Source organism: Grampus griseus, assembly GCF_964374135.1.
Source record: "Grampus griseus genome assembly, chromosome: 17".
Taxonomy (NCBI): domain Eukaryota; kingdom Metazoa; phylum Chordata; class Mammalia; order Artiodactyla; family Delphinidae; genus Grampus; species Grampus griseus.
Genome location: NC_139011.1, coordinates 32702098 through 32724799, shown reverse-complemented (window position 1 = coordinate 32724799; position 22702 = coordinate 32702098). Strand labels below are relative to the sequence as shown.

General features: G+C 38.6%; 1 protein-coding gene across 29 annotated transcripts in view; it reads left to right on the top strand.

The window, feature by feature from the left end:
• The window catches only part of RIMS2 (regulating synaptic membrane exocytosis 2), a gene marked incomplete at its 5' end in the record, with an annotated part of 569746 nt that overhangs the window by 540542 nt on the left and 6502 nt on the right, over positions 1–22702 (top strand). Inside the window, one exon of one of the 29 annotated variants that reach the window (XM_082675031.1) lies at positions 4614–4755. The exons of the other annotated variants lie outside the window; for them this stretch is intronic. Within the exon in view, the coding sequence (XP_082531157.1) occupies positions 4614–4755 (142 nt within the window). Of the gene's footprint in view, positions 1–4613; positions 4756–22702 lie in introns of those variants that run through there. 29 annotated transcript variants of the gene reach the window in all.

Genomic DNA, 22702 nt, shown 5'->3' with positions numbered 1-22702 from the left:
CAAAGTGGCAAAGGTAATTGACATCAATTGTGAAGACTGAGGTAGAGGTGAATTCCTATATTATCAAGAGCAAATGTGTATCAAGAAGAAAGAGGTTAATTCAGTTTGCAGTGTGGCTTTATAGCCTATCCTGAGCAATTCCTATCTCTTTTAGCAACCAGCCATTTCTGGGTTGACTGGATACACTAAATAGTGACAATGGAGTAGCAATAAGAGTCCTTTTTCTATCTCTTTTTTGCATATCCACTTCTAGGCCTTATTATTTGTTTGTTCCAATACTTCCCAAAAGGACTTACTTCGTCTTTCCTTCTCTTTATTAGTAGTAGTTTGCATTCTCATCATCATCACCTACATCATTTCTAGCATAGAAAAGGGCAAGGCTGCCAAAGGCATGAGTATGTTCCCAGCTGAACTAATCCATGGTCTAGACACTACGTAACTACTTCACAAAATAACCTTTTTATGCATTCACATCAGTGACCAAGCCTCTATTTCAAGAATAAACTAATTTAACATACTTTAAAATTTTGGTGATTTACTTTGGCGAGGAAACTATTACAAAAACTGATACATAAATGACATGTAACTTTCTAGCCCTGTTAAGAATTGATGAACTGAAATACATATATGGCTATGTAATATTAATGTTTTGATTAAAAGGGCAAATATGGATTTAACATTGGTATATAGTTAGAATAAACATTATGGCTTTTAAATATATTTTTTCAATATTTATTTTATTTTGAACCAAATAATTTACTACATAGTTCATATTATATCTATCATCTATGTTTTGCATGTGTTTCATCTGTGCTTATGTATATGGTATGAGACACCTGTGATACAGTGTATAGGGCACTGAACCTGAAATCAGGAAATCAGTGGCTCTGCCACTTTCTAATTAAACAAGTCATTTAATATTATTGAGTCTTTATTAGCTCATCTGTAAAGAAGAAATAATGATGACACTCTCAGGATTGATGTAAGAATTAAGTGGCATAATTGGTGTGATATGTTTCATATTCATCAAATAGAATGCTATGATTTTTTAATGCAAGTTATATCAATCTATATATCTTTTCTTCAAAAATATGATTTTCCTGTACAGTAGTGGAATCTTGTTTCAAGGCCAGAATTTGCATTTAGAAAGCGATTAGTGTGTATATTTGTGAGTCACTTTTTCTGATTATTTTGGATGAGTAAGAAAGTTATAAATATAAATAATTTGAATACTAGACTATAATTGTTCTGGAATTACACTGTGTTTTATATAATGAAACTATATAGTAGCCCATCATTTGAAAACTACATCCAAAGCCATTTGAATGTACTTTCTGGTATGGAGGAAATGACATTTCCTATCTTTTATCAGTAGTTTCTTTTTTATATAAATTTTTAAATTCCTTTAGGGTTGGTAGTTCATGTATCAGAATGGGATAAGGAATAGTAAATCAACTTTTAAAATATATGTAAACCAGAAATATTATTTATATAATATTTATTATATAGGAAAACAATTGAGCATAGGACCAAAAACAGTGGAATTTTATGTTTTCTCAGTAAATTCAGTATATTCCACAGGTTATCATTCAAGACTAGAAGTCTCTTGGCCATTACTGTGGTTTGTCTCTCTGATACCTGTGTGCCAATAGTCTTCTTTTTCTTTGAAGCTTTCTTCCCTGAAATAAGGTGATTTTCCTCTTTAGTACTTCCTGTTTCTCTTTGTGTCATTATTTTATCACTTATCTATAACTCTCAAATCCCAGCTCTAGGAAAAAATATCAAAAAGCTTCCCAGGACAACTTTGTTCTGAAACTGCAAGAGAGAAGTGATGCTCATGAAGAAACAGATGCATCTGGGCTATTCCAGACTAACCTCTTCCTGGTGCATAAAGTCAGGTTATTAACATAGAGAAGGCAGGGCCCAAGCAACTTGAGTGTGACCGCTGATTGAGTTCTCAGATTCCCTGTCCCCATGCAGTCACTAGTAGAAACCCAAGATAATTCCCTTCCTAAGTGACTTTCAACTATCATTATGATGTCCCTGGGTGCCAAAATCAAACTTTTCCACCCTTGACCAATTTATTTTCCTAGGATTTTCCCACTTAGTCCCTCTTCCTTGAAACGTTTCTCTTGATCACAACTTAGTACACACATGTGAACATACACAGACACGCAGGGGTGCATACATATTCATGAAACAATACTGCAATTGATACAATAACTACACGGGCTTCACTCTAATATTTTATTTCATTTTATTTTTTAGAATGCTGATCATACTAATGATAAGTTATTTTCGTGACTCACTAAAAATTTGTGACCCACAGTTATAAAAAATACATCAGATGACTTAGATGACTTACAATAGTCCTTTCAGTTTCCAAAATTCTATGATTCTCTTTATTCTTAGAATGAAAGTTTCATTTAATGAAAACATTTCTATTCTCTGAATAAAAGCAATATGGTATGAAAAATTACTCATAGAGTTCCTGGTTTTATCAGTGTCTATTGAAATGCGGGTATTTTAGGAAGGTGAATAATGAATAGGAAATTGAACTAAGAGAGAATTGTAGGAATATTAATGAGAAATGACAAAAGCCTATCAGAAAAACAGAAGCGAGAAACCTGGATGATCCTAAGTCTAAGCAACCAAAAGCTGTTATTATGTTAGAGCACTCTTATTCGAAAGTTTCCTAATTTTTAGAAAGATTTGGGAGGATTATTACTTGAGTGCGTTGTTTTGTACTTCCTAAATTGTGATGTGCTATGGCCAAAGCTGTTAACATACCTAGAAGGCTCTGTGTGATCTGTCCCCTTCTCTGCCTCTTATCTCTCTGACCTCCTTTCCTTCCTACTCACTCCACTCCAGCTACCCTGGCCTCTTTGCTGTTCCAGGGACACACCAGGACATCATATCTTAGGGCCTTTGCACTGCAGGCTCTCTTTGCCTCAAACTAACTCTCTTCCTCACATATCCGAATGGCTTACTTCCTCAACTTCTTCATACATCTATTCAGATGTTGCCTTGTCAATGATACCTACCCTGACAGCTCTTGTTTAAATCGCAGACTGTCCCATACCCCTTAACTTTATTTTTTGCCATTTTCATTTATCTCCCTTTTAACACTATATAATTTACTGATTTACTGTGTCTTTCTCCCCCTACTAGAATGTAAGTTCCATGAGAGCAGAGATTTTTATCTGCTTTGATCACTATATGTCCTAGGTGTTTACAAAGGTACCTGACATACACTGGGAGCTCAATTACTATTAATTGAATGAATATTTGTATTTCCCAGTACATCAAGCAAAGAACTTGTTCATATATAGTACTCAGTAAATATTTATTGTATGAAAGGACCATTTTAGATTGTATAATTTACATTTTACAGAACACTTTTGAAATCCCCTAAAACACACAGCCAACAATCAAGCTATGACATGGTTAGGACTGGAATCATTGTGCCCTACCTTCCCACCTGCCTAGATAGGGAAATTGAGAGGTCTAGTGACTTGTCTAAAGTTACAAAAAGTAGGACAGTCTTCTGACTTATGCTAAAATAGACTTACGGTTGCTTTATGTTCTGGGATAGAGATTTGCAGTTTGCAGAATGTGATGCTATTTCACTTATAAACTGTTTTGTTTGTGGTATGTCTGTGTTGCTTCCAAATTTATGTTAAGAGGATGTTACCTGTTATTTAGATGCTAAAGCCTTACAGTGTTCATTGTCATTCTTAGCAACAATAGGTAGCAGATTATCTAATCAGGAGGAAAAAAAAAGCATTAAAAATTCACCAGATTAAAGCAAAATTGATAAACATCACAGTACTTTTTTAGTGTTGGTTCTTTTTCAGGCTCTTGATATTTTTTAAATCTTTTTTACCTTCCGTTGACTTTTTAATCTTTTTAAAAAAGAAGGTAAACGAGAACGCTTTAATTCTAGGTTTTCATGGGACCTGTTAAAAATTGGGGAGGCTTTGTTTTATGATTTGGAGAAAATTATTTCCTATCTATGCTTGAGGAACGTTAACAAATTTTAAGCGAGACTAAGTGACTACCAAAATTTGCCTGAGATAGTTCCCATCTGTGATGCCTAACGTATTGCGTCTCATTAACGACCATTCCCTGGTGTTAATCACGCGAGGAAAGGGAAAAAACGGAAACAGCAGGAGCTCCTCGGGGCTCAGAGTTGCCCAGAGCCTGAGGAGCGCGCTCCGGAGCTGCCAGCCCGCCTCCCCGTCCGGCTGCTGATTGGCGGGGACCTCAGCATCAGCAACATCTCCCTGCGAGGGGAGGGCGGCCAGACCGACTCGCAGCCGCAGCCTCCGGGCACCTCAGCTCCCTCCTGGCGAGACCTCGGACTTCCACAGCGAGCAGCCGCGTCCCCGCTCGCCACCGCCCGGATCCCCACCTCGTACCCCTCCCCAGAAGAGTGGAGGCCCCGGCAGCCAGGAAGGCCACGACTGGTCCGGACCGGGTTAGGGAGGCAGGGGCCAGTACCCCAGGGTCCCGCGGCAGCACCCCGGCCCCCGAAGCGCTGCGGTCGCCGCGCCTCAGCCGCCAAGACGCCTCGTATCTTGTACCGCGGGAAAAGCGGGTCTTCGTCCAAGATGGGCCGGCAGGGCTTGGGGGGCGCCGGCGCCGCGGGGCGCTCCATGCAGCGCTCCCAGAGCCGGAGCAGCCTCTCCGCCTCCTTCGAGGCGCTGGCCGGCTACTTTCCCTGCATGAACTCCCTGGAAGAGGAAGAAGGAGGTGAGCCTGTAGTTATTGTGTCTGTCTGTGTACATCTCGCATCTCGGAAAGTCGGTGGTTGGAGGGTTGACAGGGTTGGAGAACTCCAGGTAGCAGTGTCCCTACCCCCTCGTCTCTGGGGGACTGTGGAGCAGGAGACCCCCCAGAGCGCCAGCTGAGCCTAGGAGAAGTTCTGTTGATTGGTGATTTGGGGAACTCCACAGGCGCTGACTGGGAAGAGGCTTTCCTAATGAAGTTGAGTTAAACAGTGCTTGGCAGTTGGATGAGGATGGAGACAGGTGGGAGGCAAGGCGGCCCCGTTGGGTGCACCCAACTGTTTTGTTTTCGTTTACTCCCGCAGTCTTGGTATTCGCATATGATTTCGAGGACAGAAATAATCAAAACTTAAAGGGAAAAGCAGCAGCAAAACTTTGAAACAGGAATCCCCGCCTGTGAACACTTAAGGTCCAAATGAGGGGAAAGAGTGATACAATGGGCAGGTCAAAGGTTGATAGTACTAAAGGAGGCTGGTTTGTGCTGTGGGCCTTTGGAACTTCGTTGGCAGGCACACTTTGAATCTCACCATTGGTTGTTTGTCTCTGGTGTTTGAGTGATGTCATTATAATTAAGCTAATGAGAAAAACGGCAAAGGGGACTCAAACTTTTCACCAAGAGACTTCAAGTCCTTTATAAAGTTTTCAAAACATTACGTTTTCTTTGTGAAGAACTTTCCTATAAGATTTAACAACTAATGCTAAAAACATAATTTGTAAATCAAAGTAAGAATTGACTGCTAAATAATAGCATCCCAACGTTTGAAATGCTGTTTATTAATTTATTGATAAGCTAGTTGCAAACTGTGTTCATCTTTGCACGCACATATATCCAGAGTGGGTTGGTTATCATCATCATGTTACCTCTATTATTGTATATATCATTGTATAGAATAGGATTTATTTTGCTTTTATTCTGTGACAATCAATGACCTCTTGCTAGGAAATCTGTAGTGACCCCTGATTTAGAAGAAACTACCTGCTCTGAGAAGAGGTAGAAATATTTTTTTCCCCTATTTTTCCCAGTGGAAGGCAGGGAGGAGGAAGATGGCTGATTAATAATATGTCTGAAAAGTGTTCTTTAAGATAATTCACTAGTTAGAGCTATCCAGGTTTCTTCTAGCTTATTGTTGCAATATCAGTTTGCACTAGATCAGTACAGGTTTAATGGTAGGGTACTTCTCTATATAAATGTGACTTTTAATTTTCATACTAATCTTTTGCTGTTCTTGTTTGTACATTTACAGTTTGCTCGTTTTCTACTATTAAATGTTTAACATTTCAGGAAATGTAAGCAAGTCAAGATATTAGAAAATCAAATTGGGTAAATGAATGATCATAATTGTAGCTAAAACTTTCAGTATCAGCTATTATCCAGGCACTATTCTAAGAACCTGACATGCACTTAGTCTTTTAGGCCCATAACAACCTTACGAGACAGTGCTTTTATTATCTCCAGTTAACAAAGGAGGAAACTGAGGCAGAGAAATTCAGAAACTTGCTCAAGGTCCCCAAGATAGTAGGTAATAGAGTTAGCGTATGAACCCAGGCAGTCAACAACACAATCTGTGCACCCAACCCAAGCTATATTTATTATTTGCATATACTTGGCCACAGTCACATACCTAGTAAGTGGTGAAACTAGAACTCAAAGCCAGGTGTGCCTAAAAATACATATTTAGATAAAACACATTATTATACACTCATTTCTCAATTTTTAGTTTTTACACCAAGTCTTCAGCCCTGACTTTGCTTCAGTTGAACTACCATCATTCTTTCTTAAGTTGTAGCTAGAGTTAATTGGATTTACAAAATGCCATCCTAAAAGCCTTTTTGAGACAAGAAAAACTTATGTAAATGTGAAATTTTTTCAAAATTTAAAGTACATTGACTTAACCTTGGCTCATACAGACTAATCCCAAAGGAAATTCCTACATCTACACATGGGAAATTGGAACAGATTTCTGTCCTATAATATGGTTTCTTGAGTCGCCAAGACAAAATGAAGCCAAAGTAAGTAACTAGAGAGGAGGCATTCCCCATAAAATAGAGGTCTTTCCACTGGGGTGTAGTCATTTTACAGCCAAGAGAAGAAATCCTAACTTTCTTCTTTGATTTTGCTATACTCCTACCAAAAATCCTGAGATTTTTGAGGGTATTTCAACATACCCTGCAGAGTTATAAAAGTTAGAAATCACTGGCCTGGAGCAGTGCTTCTCTGCAATTATTTTCTCTTGAGACACCCACACAGGACACATAAAGTTCATGTGGATAACATACTCTCATAAGCTTACTCAGGACTATGTTATTATAGTCGTAACTGTGAAACCCATCCTAATTTATAAAGAAAACCCATCACAACAGATGATTGTCACACTGGTTGAGAACAGCTTTTCTAAAGAGAGCAGTGGTCTACCAACCAGTGTGATTTGACTGAAGTAACTGATCAGTTCAGTAAGTCAATCTCATTTTACAGCTTCTCTCTCTCACTCTCACACACTCTCTCTCTCTCTCTTTTTTTTTTTTTTTTTTGTCTTTTCAGATATAGTGCAATAGCTAACTAATCTCAAATGTACTCTGCCTTCCAGTTCCATATTCTCATTTTATTCTTGGACAGCACATCCAGGCATTACCATTCTACACAAGAAGTGCTGAGAAATTTATTGAGAGACCATATTCTTTTCACTCATTCATTCATTCATTCAGAAATATTTATTGAGGCTCTGAGATGTGTCAGTCGCTATGCTAGTCCCTGAATTAGCTGAATATGCTCCCTACCTTCTTAGAGCTCACAGTCTAATGGAGATAGATATTAATAGGAATAACTATGTAATTAAAACTGTGACAAGGCTTAGGAGGGTGAAGTACAGAGCGCAATAAGAGATGATACAAAAACCTAATTGAGGAGTTAGAGAAGGGTAGGTACCCTGAGACAGTGAGGGTTAAACAGTGATAGCTCTCATTGCCTCCTGCACACTTTTGAAAGCAATTTGCCCAGAGTCCACGGCCAGTAAGTGGGGGAGCTGAGATCAAAACCCATAATCTGGCTCCAAAGTTTAAAATCCCAACTACTCTGTGTATTGTTTCTTCGTTATTATACTGCATTTTCTTGTAATATGCTGTGTTTTGCAAATCAAGTACAATAATAATAGTTACCATTTATTGAGCACCTTCTCTGTGCTGTATACCTTTGATTTCATGATGATTCTTCAAGGAGATTATCATTTTCATTTTATATATGCGAAAACTGAGATTTAGAGAAATTAAACAACTTGGCCACAGGTTATAATCTCAGTGGGGCTGACTTAAGCGAGGAGGAAAGGGACATTCGTATAAGCAAAATAAGTTAAGATTATTGACTGGTCTTTGTAGCATCTCTTTTGTTTGCTTGTAGTTCTTTTTTATTTTACTTTACTTTTTGTTCTTTATCTCGGGATATATTCCAGATAACTGTCCTCCAAATCTCTGGGTAATTTTTTTTTTCAAGTAGAAGTAAGGATAATAGCACCTACATGTTCTTTAACTGTTTATAAATTATGTTTATTTATCATTGAGCCCTCTGAGATAAGTATTAGCTTCACTATATAAAGTACTTGGCCCCAACATTGAATCCACCTCCCTAATATAGAATATTACTGTATGTAGAATTTTTAAACATGACAGATAATTCTAAGAGAGAAGGAACCATTGAAATGGTTACCATTCTTAGCAGGAGGAGCAAGCCTCCCACCGACAGATCCAAGGGCGAATGGTATGGTCATATAATGTAGGGAAATTGCACACATCCTAATATTTGTAGATCTGGTTTCTCAAGCTATCTTAAAGTGACTTGTGTTTCTGGGCTAGTGATTCTTGTTCAGTAATGTACATATAATATGTGATGAATTTGATTTGCTTGATTTGATGGCCTTCCTTCTTTGTTTAAAATATGGCTTGGCAATTATACAGAAGAAGACATCCTATCATCTTAAGGTTATTTAACTGAATAAATTAACTTATTTAATTTCTTTTACGTGCCACTATCTTGAAAATTAAGTTACAGGAAAATCATCTAAGGAATAAGAATTGTTTAAAAATCACCAGAAAAACTGAGGAAAGTATCTTTACAGGTGATAGTGAAGCTATGAGGAATTAATATAAAAGGAACTAAACAGACTGTTACTGGAAGACCTAGTTAACTATCCCCCACTCCTTAAGAGGCTACTACGTTATCTTATTCTAATCCTTTTGTAAATAATACACTTAATTCTCTTTTAATTTAATTTTTATTTTTTATTGAAGTATAGTTGATTTACAATGTTGTATTAATTTCTGCTGTACAGCAAAGTGGTTCAGTTATACATATACATTCTTTTTTATATTTTTCCCATTATGGTTTATCACAGGATATTGAATATAGCTCCCTGTGCACTTAATTCTTAATAGTCCCATTTGATTAAAATGGAGCTTAACACTTTGCCCATGCTCCACTGGAATAAAAAATTCTCCATACACTTAAATATAATCCTCCTAAGTACAGACATCATGTCTAGCACAGTAGGTATTCAGTAAGTGTCTATTAATAACAACAGTAAAAGAATAACAGTATATAGTTCTACCATTCTTTTCAAGCTGAATATCAATGTAACTGACTGCTAGCCATCATATTTATACTATTTTAAAATTATAGCATGTGATCTAGACTTACTAAAATTCAGTGATCATAGTTTTTGTACATTTTCACAATGCCAATATTGGGGACAGGACATGGATAGACAATAATAGTCCAAATACGTGTCTTTTCTTAGGGGATATTATTTTTCCTAGATTATGATTGGTTATGTATAATAAATCATTTCTTATATGAGTCCACATCATATTCAACAATAGCACAATTTTTATATTAGATTCTAGGTCGATAAAGTGAAGCAAAAGATTTTGGAATTTAAAAGGATAAATCAAAGAACAATTCCACTCAGAATGCTTATCAGTTATTACATTTTTAATCTAAGATTCAGAATCTTTCACTGCCAAGTGTCCAAATATACCCTTAAAGTAATTTAAATTTAATACAAAAGTCAAGTTAAACCCCAATTTGCTATCATCCTTCAGCAGGTTCACTAAATTCAAAAAACTAGAAATGGGGACAAACTTTCCTATGAAGACATCTTGTGTATAATGACATAAAAGAAACCCACTAGTAAGTTTCACTAGCTGTAATGGCAGCTTCCAGTTGCTGCCAAGGACTATGGTTAAGTGCTCTCTGCTGGTCTTCATAGACCATTATTATTGACCAGAAAAGATGGTTCTGTATATTTGTTCTATCTCTTATTGTAATGGTATTTGATTGGAGAGGAGGGGATTTACCTAATTCCATGTATATACAATACTATTTGACCACTTGAAGAAAAGCTAACACAAAAATGATAAGTTCTACTTTTAAAGTATCAGTTCTTTTTTTCTTAAATTAATTAATCTATTTATTTTTGGCTGCGTTAGGTCCTCGTTGCTGTGCGCAGGCTTTCTCTAGTTGCGGTGAGCGGGGGCTACTCTTTGTTGCCGTGCGCGGGCTTCTCGTTGTGGTGGCTTCTCTTGTTGTGGAGCACAGGTTCCAGGCATCCAGGCTTCAGCAGTTGCAGCATGCGAGCTCAGTAGTTGTGACTTACGGGTTCTAGAGCGCAGGCTCAGTAGTTGTGGCGCACAGGCTTAGTTGCTCCACAGCATGTGGGATCTTCCCGGACCAAGGCCCAAACCTGTGTCCCCTGCATTGGCAGGCGGATTCTTAACCACTGCACCACCAGGGAGGTCCCTGCAGTATCATTTCTTAAGGTTTAGATTTTGCCTAATGAGACTGAAATGAAAGGGTCATTTATTTTAGCTATTCCAGTGATCAGTTGTTCTCTTATTATTCCTGTAAGCCGAGGGCCAGGAAAGTAACATACATCAGTGAAGTAGGCCAGATATAATACAAAAGGGAAAATGCAGGAACTCTGAAAATCTGGAGAAAGCTTGTCCATCCAAAAAGGAATGGTGAATCCTCAGTTCTAGCTAATTGATGCCAAATTGAATATCAGCCCGGGGTTGGCAAATTTATTCTTCTCTTTTCCCTAAGAGAAGCTATAAATCTGAATGTTTACTTAAAGCCTTTAAATTTTAAAATGTTAGTGCCTAAGTGAAAAACTTTAAACACTATTAATTGAACCCACATACCTATTGACCAAGTGTGGCTTAAATGTGTGCCACCAGTTGGCACCTTCTGCCAAGGAAATGGTTCCTTCCCAGATTTTTTCAGTTCTTTTTCTTCCTTCCCATCCTCATTATCACCTTGATATCATTAGTCCTTGATAATTTAGAACTGAATTAGTCCATCTTTGAAATCATTTTCAGTTGAAGAAAAAGCTAACACAAAAATGATAATATCAGGGCTTCCCAGGTGGCGCAGTGGTTGAGAGTCCGCCTGCCGATGCAGGGGACACAGGTTCGTGCCCCGGTCCGGGAAGATCCCACATGCCACGGAGCGGCTGGGCCCGTCAGCCATGGCCGCTGAGCCTGTGCGTCCGGAGCCTATGCTCCGCAATTGGAGAGGCCACAACAGTGAGAGGCCTGCGTACTGCAAAAAAAAAAAAAAAAAAAAAGATACTATCAGTTCTACTTTTAAAGTATCATTTTTTTAAATTTTATTAATTTTTTTATTTTTGGCTGCGTTCGGTCTTCGTTGCTGTGCACGGGCTTTCTGCAGTTGCGGCGAGTGGGGGCTACTCTTCGTTGCGGTGCATGGGCTTCTTATTGCTGTGGCTTCTCTTGTTGAGGAACATGGGATCTAGGCGTGCGGGCTTCAGTAGTTGCAACACGCAGGCTCAGTAGTTGTGGCTCGTGAGCTCTAGAGCGCAGGCTCCGTAGTTGTACCATATGGGCTTAGTTGCTCCACAGCATGTGGGATCTTCCCAGACCAGGGATCAAACCTGTGTCCCCTGCATTGGCATGCAGATTCTTAACCACTGCGCCACCAGGGAAGTCCCCATCATCTTGATCTTGACATTACTGTCTCTCCAAAAATTTCAGTAGATTCCCATCTCCTACTAAATAAAACCTTTAGCCTAACATTCAAAGTCTTTCACAATCTGGTTCTTACATTCAGTTTAGCTTCCCTACCTTCCAAAGCCCTTTAGGAGCCCAGTGAATCAGTAGAACTAAGCTTTTTTGTGCTTTATCTCTAAATTCAGTAGCTTTAGATTCAAAGTTTGGGGCAGTGGTGTCTGATCAGCAGAACCTCAGCCATTTACTCACGTCGTAATTGCCAGGCAGATTGGAAAAATGACAGCTGACAATTTTAGCTTCTACAGTTAAAGGATGGGTTATTTCTCATACATAGGAAGAGGGTTCAAATGCTGGTGACCCAAAAACCCTAACAAATATCCATCTAATTATATAATTACCATTGCGGGGGGGAAACGTTAAGCTCAGCCTAATTACCTATTTTTAAGTCTTTAAAAATACTGGCTTGCTATTTGGTCTTTGCTCAATAAGGTAAAGTATATGTGGCTCTCTTAATTTTAACTTTTCCTGCAGATTTGGCCACCCAAAATATCTGTGGACATTTTTATTTTGCATATAGAACATAGTCAATCCCTCCCCCAGAAAGACACCTTAAAATGTCATCCATATACCATGCAGGTTGAAATCTAGGATCTTTGAGTGATGTATGGTCCTCTCCTTCATATCCACATGTGGCTTTTCAGGTTATAGTGACCTGTAAACCTAAAGACACAGTATCTGCCTCCAGTACATCCAATTTAAGTGGTAAAGCAGCAGCAGGATAACCAAAATAAAAATTTTCGTCCACAGGAATCTTCCCACTTGGAGGGAATGGCGAAGATTGAGAGTAGAATACATCTCTTGGTTTACTCATCTGGGACTCTGGGTTCTGTTTTCTGGAAAGTGTTTCTTTGTCCTTTATTCTTTATGGCCACAAAGGTTTGCATAGAAGAGGGGGTTTCATAGCTTTCATAGCCCACTTCTTCCTAGTGCAGATTAGGAAAAAAGTAGGAGTTACCTTAGGGGTTGAACAGGCTTTTTTTTTTAATTTTTAATTTTTTGGCCATGCTGCACAGCTCCCCAACCAGGGATTGAACCCAGGCCCACAGCAATGAAAGCCTGGAGTTCTAACCACTGGACAGCCAGGGAATTCCTAAACAGGCTTTTGTAAATGGGCTAGTAATTATTTTTTTCTATACAGATCGTTCAAAAATTCAGGAGGCTGTTTGATTCCAGTCAGTTTCAAGTGTGAGTGACTCCAACCAAACACCTCATTGGACAAAGATTTTAAGCCTCGAGATTCTGTTCTTTTAGTTTCCACCCTCTGTGCCCTGCCTACTCCCTTTGTTCTCAGTGGCAACCACCTTGATATCATCTGAAATCTGTGGGTTTGTGTGGGAAGGCAACCCCTTAATCCAGTTTGGCCAGCAGGCTCTCCCCATTTCTATGGCAAGGCCCCACTTTTTTTTTTTTCTTTTGCGGTACGCGGGCCTCTCACTTTGTGGCCTCCCCCGTTATGGAGCACAGGCTCCGGACGCGCAGGCTCAGCAGCCATGGCTCACGGGCCCAGCCGCTCCGTGGCATGTGGGATCTTCCCGGACGGGGACACAAACCCGCGTCCCCTGCATCGGCAGGCGGACTCAACCACTGCGCCACCAGGGAAGCCCCTCACTTTTTTATATATAGTTTTCTTCCTGCAAGTTTAGGATAATTTCACATTATTCCAATCATTTTTCAAAGAAGGATTTGTATAGCATTTTACAGTTTTCAAAACTTTTTCACAGAGCTTACAGTATCTGGTCCTTATTTATCACTACTCATTAAATACCACTACATTTCATATATTCTATGACATAGGCTAAGTCTAACCTCAAGTTTGCACAAAAGAACTCTGAGCTTTGGAAAGGGAGTTACCTGCCCAGAGTTTGCTAATGATCAAATAAAGACTTGAACTCATATCATCTGATTCTAAAATGGCATGCTCTTCTCACCACAAAAATACTGCCTCAAAATAGCTAACTTGAGAGTTAAGAAGAGGTTCGTGATATTTCATGTCCATTTTTGAGAGAGAAACAGGCACAAATATCAGTGGGCTGGTGCGTGACCAAGGACAGATGTCAGTTAAAAAAAAAAAAAAGCCAAAAAGCAGGGGGAACAATTTTCTAAATAATTTCATTTGCCATAATAGCAACGTCAGGTAGTAGGAACAAAAAAGTACCATAAAAAAGACAACCCCCAAAAGAGTACAGTGAGAGCTATAATTTCTTATATTTAAATGTGTTAAGAATACCAAGATGAGGGACTTCCCTGGTGGTCCAGTGGTTAAGACTCCACACTTCCACTGCAGGGGGTGTAGGTTCAATCCCTGGTCGGGGAACTAAGATCCCGCATGCTATGCAGTGTGGCCAAAAATAAATAAAGTCACTAAGTTTGGGGTGGTTTGTTATTAAAAACAAAAAAACACCAAAATGATAAGCCTCAACTTTTATGGAAAAATATTAGAATGGTCTTACTGCAAAAGAGTCATAAGCTTGGTTTTATTTCTTGCTAAAATAAGGATTAATAATTATTAACAATAGTAACAAGTAATAACAACAGGAGCAGAGTGTTCTGATTCTCTGAGGTAGTCTCTTTCTCTTGTAAGGAGCCACCAAATTGTTTTCCAGAGTGGCTGTACCAGTTTGCACTGAATGAGAGTTCCTGTTGCTCCACATCCTCACCGGCATTTGGTGTTGTCAGTGTTCTAAATTTTGACCATTCTCATAGGTGTGTACTGGTATCCCATTGTTTTAATTTGCATTTCCCTGATGACATATGATGTAGAGCACCTTTTCATATGATTATTTGCCACCTATGTACTATCTTATTTGGTGAGGTACCTGTTAGGGTGTTTGGCCCATCTTATAATCAGGTTGTCTGTTTTCTTATTGTTGAGTTTTAAGAGTTCTTTGTATATTTTGGATAACAGTCCATTATTGGATATGTCTTTTGCAAATATTTTCTTCCAGCCTGTGGCTTATCTTCTCATTCTCCTGGCAGGATTTTTTGCAGGGCAGAACTTCTTAATTTTAATGAAGCCCAGCTTATCGATTCTGTATTTCATGGATCATGCTGTTGGTGTTGTATCTAAAAAGTCATCACCATACTCAAGGTCATCTAGATTTTCCAGGAGTGTTATAGTTTTACATTTTACATTTAGGTCTGTGATTCATTTTGAGTTAATTTTTGTGAAGGGTTTAAGGTCTGTATCTAGATTCTTTTTTTTCTTTCTTTCTTTTTTTTTTTTTGCATGTGAATATCCAGTTGTTCCAGCACCATTTGTTGAAGAGACTGTCTCTGCTCCATTGTATTGCCTTTGCTCCTTTGTCAAATATCAGTTGACTATTTTTATGTGGGTCTATTTCTGGGTTCTGTATTTCTGTTCCATTGATCTACTTGTCTATTCTTTCACCAGTACCACTGTCCTGATTACTGTAGCTTTATAGTAACTCTTGAAGTTGGGTAGTATCAATCTTCCAACTTTATTCTTCTCCTTCAATATTGTGTTGGTGATTCTGGGTCTTTTGCCTCTCCATTTAAACTTTATAATCAGTTTGTCAATATCTACAAAATAACTTGCTGGCATTTTGATCGGGATTGCATTGAATCTATAGATCAAGTTGGGAAGACCTGACATATCAACAATATTGAGTCTTCCTATCCATGAATATGGAATAGCTCTCCATTTATTTAGTTCTTCTTTGATTTTATTCATCAGAGTTTTGTAGTTTTCCTCATATAGGTCTTGTACATATTTTGTTAGATTTATACCTAAGTAGTTCATATTTTGGATGCTAATGTAAATGATATTGTGTTTTTAATTTCAAATTCCACCTGTTCATGCTGGCATATAGGAAAGCAATTGACTTTTGTATATTAACCTTCTATTTGGCAACCTTGCTGTAATCACTTACTAGTTCCAGGAGTTTTTATGTCGATTCTTTCAGATTTTCTACATAGACAATCATGCTGCCCGTGAACAAAGAGAGTTTTCTTTCTTTCTTCTCAATCTCTATACCTTTTATTTCCTTTTATTGTTTTATTGCATTAGCTAGAACTTTCGGTATGATGTTAAAAGGAGTGGTAAAAAAGGAAAATTCTTGCTTTGTATCTGATCTTGGTGGGAAAGCTTCAAGTTTCTCACTATTAAGTATGATGTTAGCTGTAAGTTTTTTGTAGATATTCTTTATCAAGTTGAGGAAGCCCTTCTCTATTCCTACTTTACTGAGCGTTTATATGATGAATAGGTGTTGGATTTTGTTGAATGCTTTTTCTGCACCTGTTGATACCATCATGTGATTTTTCTTTTCTAGCCTGTTGATGTGATGCATTACATTAGTTGACTTTTGAAAGTTGAAACAGCATTGTATAACTGGGATAAATCCCATTTCATCATGGTGTGTAATTCTTTTTACACATTGTTGGATTTGAAGCTTCTACCCTAAAGTTACACAGACCAGTTTTGCTCACATTTCATTGGCCAAGCAAGTCACATGACCGCACTGAACTTCATAAATGAGGGAAATGTGAATATATTTAGACAGCCCTAATGTCTACCATAATTGTGACCTCTCCTTGTAGCTCACTTACTACTTCATAATAGCTGTGACAAAGCTGTTGGAATGAATGGATTTGTGTTAAACTCTGAAACAATTTTGGAAATCAACTGTTAATTTCTATTTATTTTAATTGTAAATGCCAATCCTGGATTAGCCCAAAAGAAATTGTCAGATATTTGTCCGTATTTTGTTTAAACTTTCTGAGATTTGAATTATGTTTATTATAGTAAGAAGCCCCGACAAACATAAGTGCACAAGCTTTTATACACAACTACAGTAATCTACTCATGAGTGTCCCCATATTGAGGTCTTGCAGGACCAAATAGGTAAATAAACCAACCTCTTTATGTCCAGATGTAATATCTGCTGATGGGAAGTCATTTTTCAGAATCTACCAACCTGTCTTCAGCCTGTTTCCATAAATCACTTCCCATATTAACATCAAGAAAATCTTGAGTCTAAAGTGAGTCTGTCTGCAAAAGGGGATGAGACTTTCCAGGTGAGAGCAAGCGGGAATGGGCTCTGTGGACCCAAGATTTGGAAAGAGGTCGCCCTGACATTAAGTTAGGCATTTAATTGTGAGTCTCACCTTGGGGCTTAGGAGAGTTTTCCAATCAGTAGCAGAGAGGACCTTTTTTTTTTAACCTCTTTATTGGAGTATAATTGCTTTACAATGGTGTGTTAGTTTCTGCTTTATAACAAAGTGAATCAGTTATACATATAAATATGTTCCCATATCTCTTCCCTCTTGCATCTCCCTCCCTCCCACCCTCCCTACCCCACCCCTCTAGGTGGTCACAAAGCACCGAGCTGATCTCCCTGTGCTGTGCGGCTGCTTCCCACTAGCTATCTATTTTACATTTGGAGGACTTTTTGATTTTTGCTGTCAAGTCACTCAGAGGGTTTTGTGGTTTTCAGCATTGTTACGGGAAACTGACACTTTGGTTGTTTATTTACTCAAGTGGCTTTCTTTGAATTTAGAGGGTGCCAAGCAAATGAGTCATCAGACTAAGTAGAGCAGAATAACAAGGACACCTCCTGTGTTGCTTTATGCTTGTGACCTTTTGTAATTCAAAAGTTGATTTTTACCTACAGGCACCTTCTCCAAATATACTTCGGCTTAAAATACCACACCAGAATGAGTGGTTTAAGAACTCTGCAACAACGTAATCTGGGCCTTAGTTTTGTCGTTTGCTACCTGAGTATTTTTAAACATCTTTATACACACACACATATCATATATATAAATATATGATATGTATGTAGTGTATATAGGTATATATACTTTTTAAAATATATACTTTTTCTTATCATCGCTGTTGAGTTCTTACAGATAATTTCAGTTGTTCTACTCCTGTGGTCACAACAGGTTATTTTTATAGATCTCCCATTAAAAAAATAATCTAAAGAATTACCTGTTGTTGCTTGATAATTATCACAAATTTTTACCAGCTTAAAACAACACCCATTTATTAGTTCACAGTTCTGTAGGACACATGTCTGACAGGCCATGACTGGGATCCTCCTTAGGGTATTGCATGGCTGAAATCAGGGTGTAGGCTGGGCTGAGTTCTTGTCCGGAGGCTCTGGGGGAAAGTCAGCTTCCAGGATCATTCAGGCTGTTGGAAGAATCCAGTTTTTTGCTGCCTGTCAACTAGGCATTGCTGACGGCTGCTCTCAGGTCCTTCCCACATGGTCCCCTCCATCTTCAAGCCAGGAAAGGTACACCAAATCCTTCTTGTGTTTCAGATCTCCCTGATTGACTTTTCTGGAACCAGCCAGAGAAAGCACTCTGCTTTTAAAGTTTTCATGTGGATGTGTTAGGCCCACCGAGATAATCTTTCTCTCTTTAGGTCAACTGGTTAGTAACCTTAATTATGTTTGCAAAATCCCTCTTGCCATGTAAAGTAACATAGTCATGGGGGCCATCTTAGAATTCTGCCTACTATACTTTATATAGGCATTCTGTTATATAGATTCAGTTTTTAGGTTGAATAACATGACAGCATTCAAAACATTAAATGTGAATCACCATAATGAATTCTGTTTAGGTTAAATTACTTTTATTGTGAATGTGATGCAAAGGATTTGTGGTATTGAAAAATACATACTTCAAAATAGATAGCTAGTGGGAAGCAGCCACATAGCATAGGGAGATCAGCTCCGTGCTTTGTGTCCACCTAGAGGGGTGGGATAGGGAGGGTGGGAAGGAGATGCAAGAGGGAGGAGATATGGGGATGTATGTATACGTAGAGCTGATTCACTTTGTTATAAAGCAGAAACTAACACACCATTGTAAAGCAATTGTACTCCAATAAAGATGTTAAAAAAAAAGAAAAATACATACTTTTTAAATAAGTCTATAAATATATCAGATAAAAGTATATTTAAAAGACATATTTTAAAAAGCTATTATAGTGCTTCCCTGGTGGCACAGTGGTTGAGAGTGCGCCTGCCGATGCAGGGGACACGGGTTCGTGCCCTGGTCCGGGAAGATTCCACATGCCGCGGAGCGGCTGGGCCCGTGAGCCATGGCCACTGAGCCTGCGCGTCCGGAGCCTGTGCTCCGCAATGGGAGAGGTCACAACAGTGAGAGGCCCGCGTACCGGAAAAAAAAAAAAATCTATTATAAATGCTCAGCATATGCCTAGAATTCTTTGATTCCATCAGATGACAGGGAGTAGCCTTATCTCCTCAATATATGCTATTAATCATGGTCTTGGTCATTCATTAATGACACAAACTCATAGACTTTAGAGCTAAAAGAGATCAGAGATCTTCTGGCACCCTCCCCCTCCTTTGTTCTTTTGTTTGTTTGTTTGTTTTTGCGGTATGCGGGCCTCTCACTGTTGTGGCCTCTCCCGTTGCGGGGCACAGGCTCCGGATGCGCAGGCTCAGCGGCCATGGCTCACGGGCCCAGCCACTCCGCGGCATGTGGGATCTTCCCGGACCGGGGCACGAACCCGTGTCCCCTGCATCGGCAGGAGGACTCTCAACCACTGCGCCACCAGGGAAGCCCCCTCCTTTGTTTTTTTCCATAAATGAGGAACCTGAAACTCGGAGAGGGATATGACTCAGAGAAGGCCATAGAGCCAGCTAGTCAGTGATAAAGATCGGCCTAGAATACATGTTTTCTGATTTCCTTTCTGGTAGAAATAACAGTACCATTAATTGAAGATTTTCTATATAGCAGGCACTATCCTAAGCACTTTAAATATATTATTTTCCTTAACTGTCACAAAAATTATATCAGGTAGGCATTACTATTATCATTGCCATTTCACAGTCTGAGAAAGCTGAGTCACAGAGAAGGTAACGTGCTTCATGTCACCCAGCTAGTACATGATAGAGTAGGGATTCTAAGAGAAACAGTTGGACACCAGGGCCTGACCTCTTCACTATTCTCTGCTCTTTCCACCCCACCAGCTGCTTCTAGCAGGGCCTTCCACATGTACTCATAGAGTTAGCTTAGTATCATCTCCATGGACAGCTGTCCAAGCTACCCATTGGTTATATTCTGACAACAAAATAGTGAATAGCAGAGAACTTGGAGTCGGGGAACTGTGTATAAACTCTGGTTCTGTCATTTTTTGTTTGGCTTCAGGGAATTGTGTAACCCGCTGGGGCCCTTGGATACTGGATCTGTAAAATGGGGATTAGGAGAGTTGTTCTGTAGAGGACACATGTAAAAAGCAATCTGTAAACAAAAGGATTACATGCTCGTTGTATTGTTATTCTTTGCCAAATGGTCACTAGTTCTCATCAGCCTGTAATAGCAGATTTTCAAGTCACTTTTGCTGTGATAAAGAGTCAGGCATTAAATGAAAACCAGTAGATTTTTGACACTGCAAAGGCCATGTCCTGAGACCTTTAGGAAGTCATGTTTTCTGTACTTATCCTCATTCTGCATTTTCAAACGTTACTGAAGTTGTGTATCTCACTTGGTGGTGGTTTTTCATGCTTCATAGGCACTCTTCACAGGAAGCGAACGGTAAAGCTACACGGAGAGGCCTGGACTCAGCCATTGGCCTGGCTCCCTCACACCAGCCCAGCACCTTTCATGATTCCAGCTCACACCTGGACAAAATTTTACTACTTTTTTTTTTATTAATTTTTTTTGGAGTATAGTTGATTTACAATGTTGTGTTAGTTTCTGCTGTACAGCAAAGTGAATCAGTTATACATATACATATATCCACTCTTTTTTAGATTTATTTTCCATATAGATCATTAGAGTACTGAGTAGAGTACCCTGTGCTATACAGTAGGTTCTTATTAGTTACCCATTTTATACATAGTAGTGTCTATATGTCATTCCCAATCTCCCAATTTATCCCTCCCCCACCCTTTATTCCCTGGTAACCATAAGTTTGTTTTCTACATCAGTGACTCTATTTCTGTTTTGTAACTAAGTTCATTTGTACCATTTTTTTAGATTCCACATATAAGCGATATCATATGATATTTGTTTTTCTCTGTCTGACTTACTTCATTCAGTTTAATGTGGCCATTTGGGGATCACTCTCAAATGAAATCATAAATATTGAATGTATGGCTATCAAGGTCTACTCTTCATCCCCATCCTTTTTGTTATTGTTGTTGTTATTTCATCCTCTTTAAGTATATGTGTATTTTTTGCTATACTGTTCGAAAGTAAGTTGCAAACAATATAACATTTCCTGTCTAAATACTTCAGCGTATGTATCTCCTAATGATAAGGAAATTTTTTATAACATATGCCACTATCTACCTAAGGAAATTAACAATTTTCTTATCCCATCTAATACTCAATTCATATTCATGTTTTCCCTACTTGTCCTAACATTGCTTTTAGTGTTTTGCTTTTAGGGTTTCTTTTTTTGTTGTTATTTTTCTTGAAAAGAAACCAGTCAAAGTATACTTAAAGCATTTAATAGTTACATCCCTGTGATATTTTTAAAGCTGGAACAATTCCCCCACCTTGTTAGTTTGTTTTCATGATATTAACTTTAAGAGACTAGGTCAATTCTCTTGAACAAAATCCCATACTCTGGGTTTGTCTGATTTTGTGTGTGTGTATCCTTTATCTTGTTATTCTATCCTCTCTATTTTTGAAACCTTACAAAAGTTTTAGAAACTTGTTAGAAATGTTTTTAGAAACCAACTTAGAAGTTGGTTGCAAACACCTGATTAGAAACAGGTTGTGTACTTTTGTCTAGAACAACTTGATAGGTGCTACGGTGATTGCCCCACTATTAGTGCTAAGTTTGCTCACCTGATTAAGATGGCAATAGCCAGGTTTCCCAGTAGTAAAGTACGTGTTTTCCTTTAACAATTAGAACTAATTTGTGGGATGATTTTTTTTGGCTCATATGAATATCCTTTTATCTAATGGCATTAGCATCCGTTGATGTGCCTTATTTGAATCACTTATTCCACTGGAGGTTGCCAATTGGTAATTTTAAAGTTTTCTCACTTTTTACATGTATTAACTAACCATTTCTCTGGAAGGAAGAGCCTTCCGTCATCAGTGGGGGATGCTTTAGCTCCTCTCAGTAGTTCATATCAGTACAACATGTTTTACTATCAATTATCTAAAATAGGCTCAGATTAGGGAACTGAGTTGTAGATCAGTGATAACATATTTTATATATACTTTTTAAAGCATTTTGATGTACATTAAAGTTGGAAGTGGAGAAGAGATGAAATTTAAAGCAGTGTTTCAAAATGGTGAGCAGATATTATAAGAGGTTTGATGGAAAGGATTTCCACAAGTTACTGTCAATATCACCAAATATTTATTGATCTAAAATGAAATTATTAATACCAGACACTACAAGAGCTTACCATATCCCAGAATACTAATGATATGAATAGTCAATGTGGATAAATATTTAGACCTGACAGGAAGTAAATTAATACAAGTAATTTGAACCATCCCCCTGTTGCTGCAGCTTCAGTCATCTCTCAGCTCCACATTCCAACATGCAAGGCCTTTGATAACTGGGGCTGTTTCTTGGATCCCCATCTGCCCATTTTTCAAGCCCAGCTCACGTCCCAGCTCCCTCTGTGATGCTCTTCCTCCCTGACCTCTGCAGATGGCACTTCGCACCTCTGTCACCTCCGTGGTACTTGACTCAGTTTCCTGTTTGGTCTTCTAATTGGCTTCCATAAGCAAACCTCCTATTCAGACTGTTGAAGATCCTTAAGAACATGACTATCCATGACCAAAAATTTAAAAGCTCTTTTTTCACATGGCATTGCTGGGTTTTGCATTCCTTATGAGAACCTCTCTGAAAGTGACGAACAGATGTGAAAGTGTTA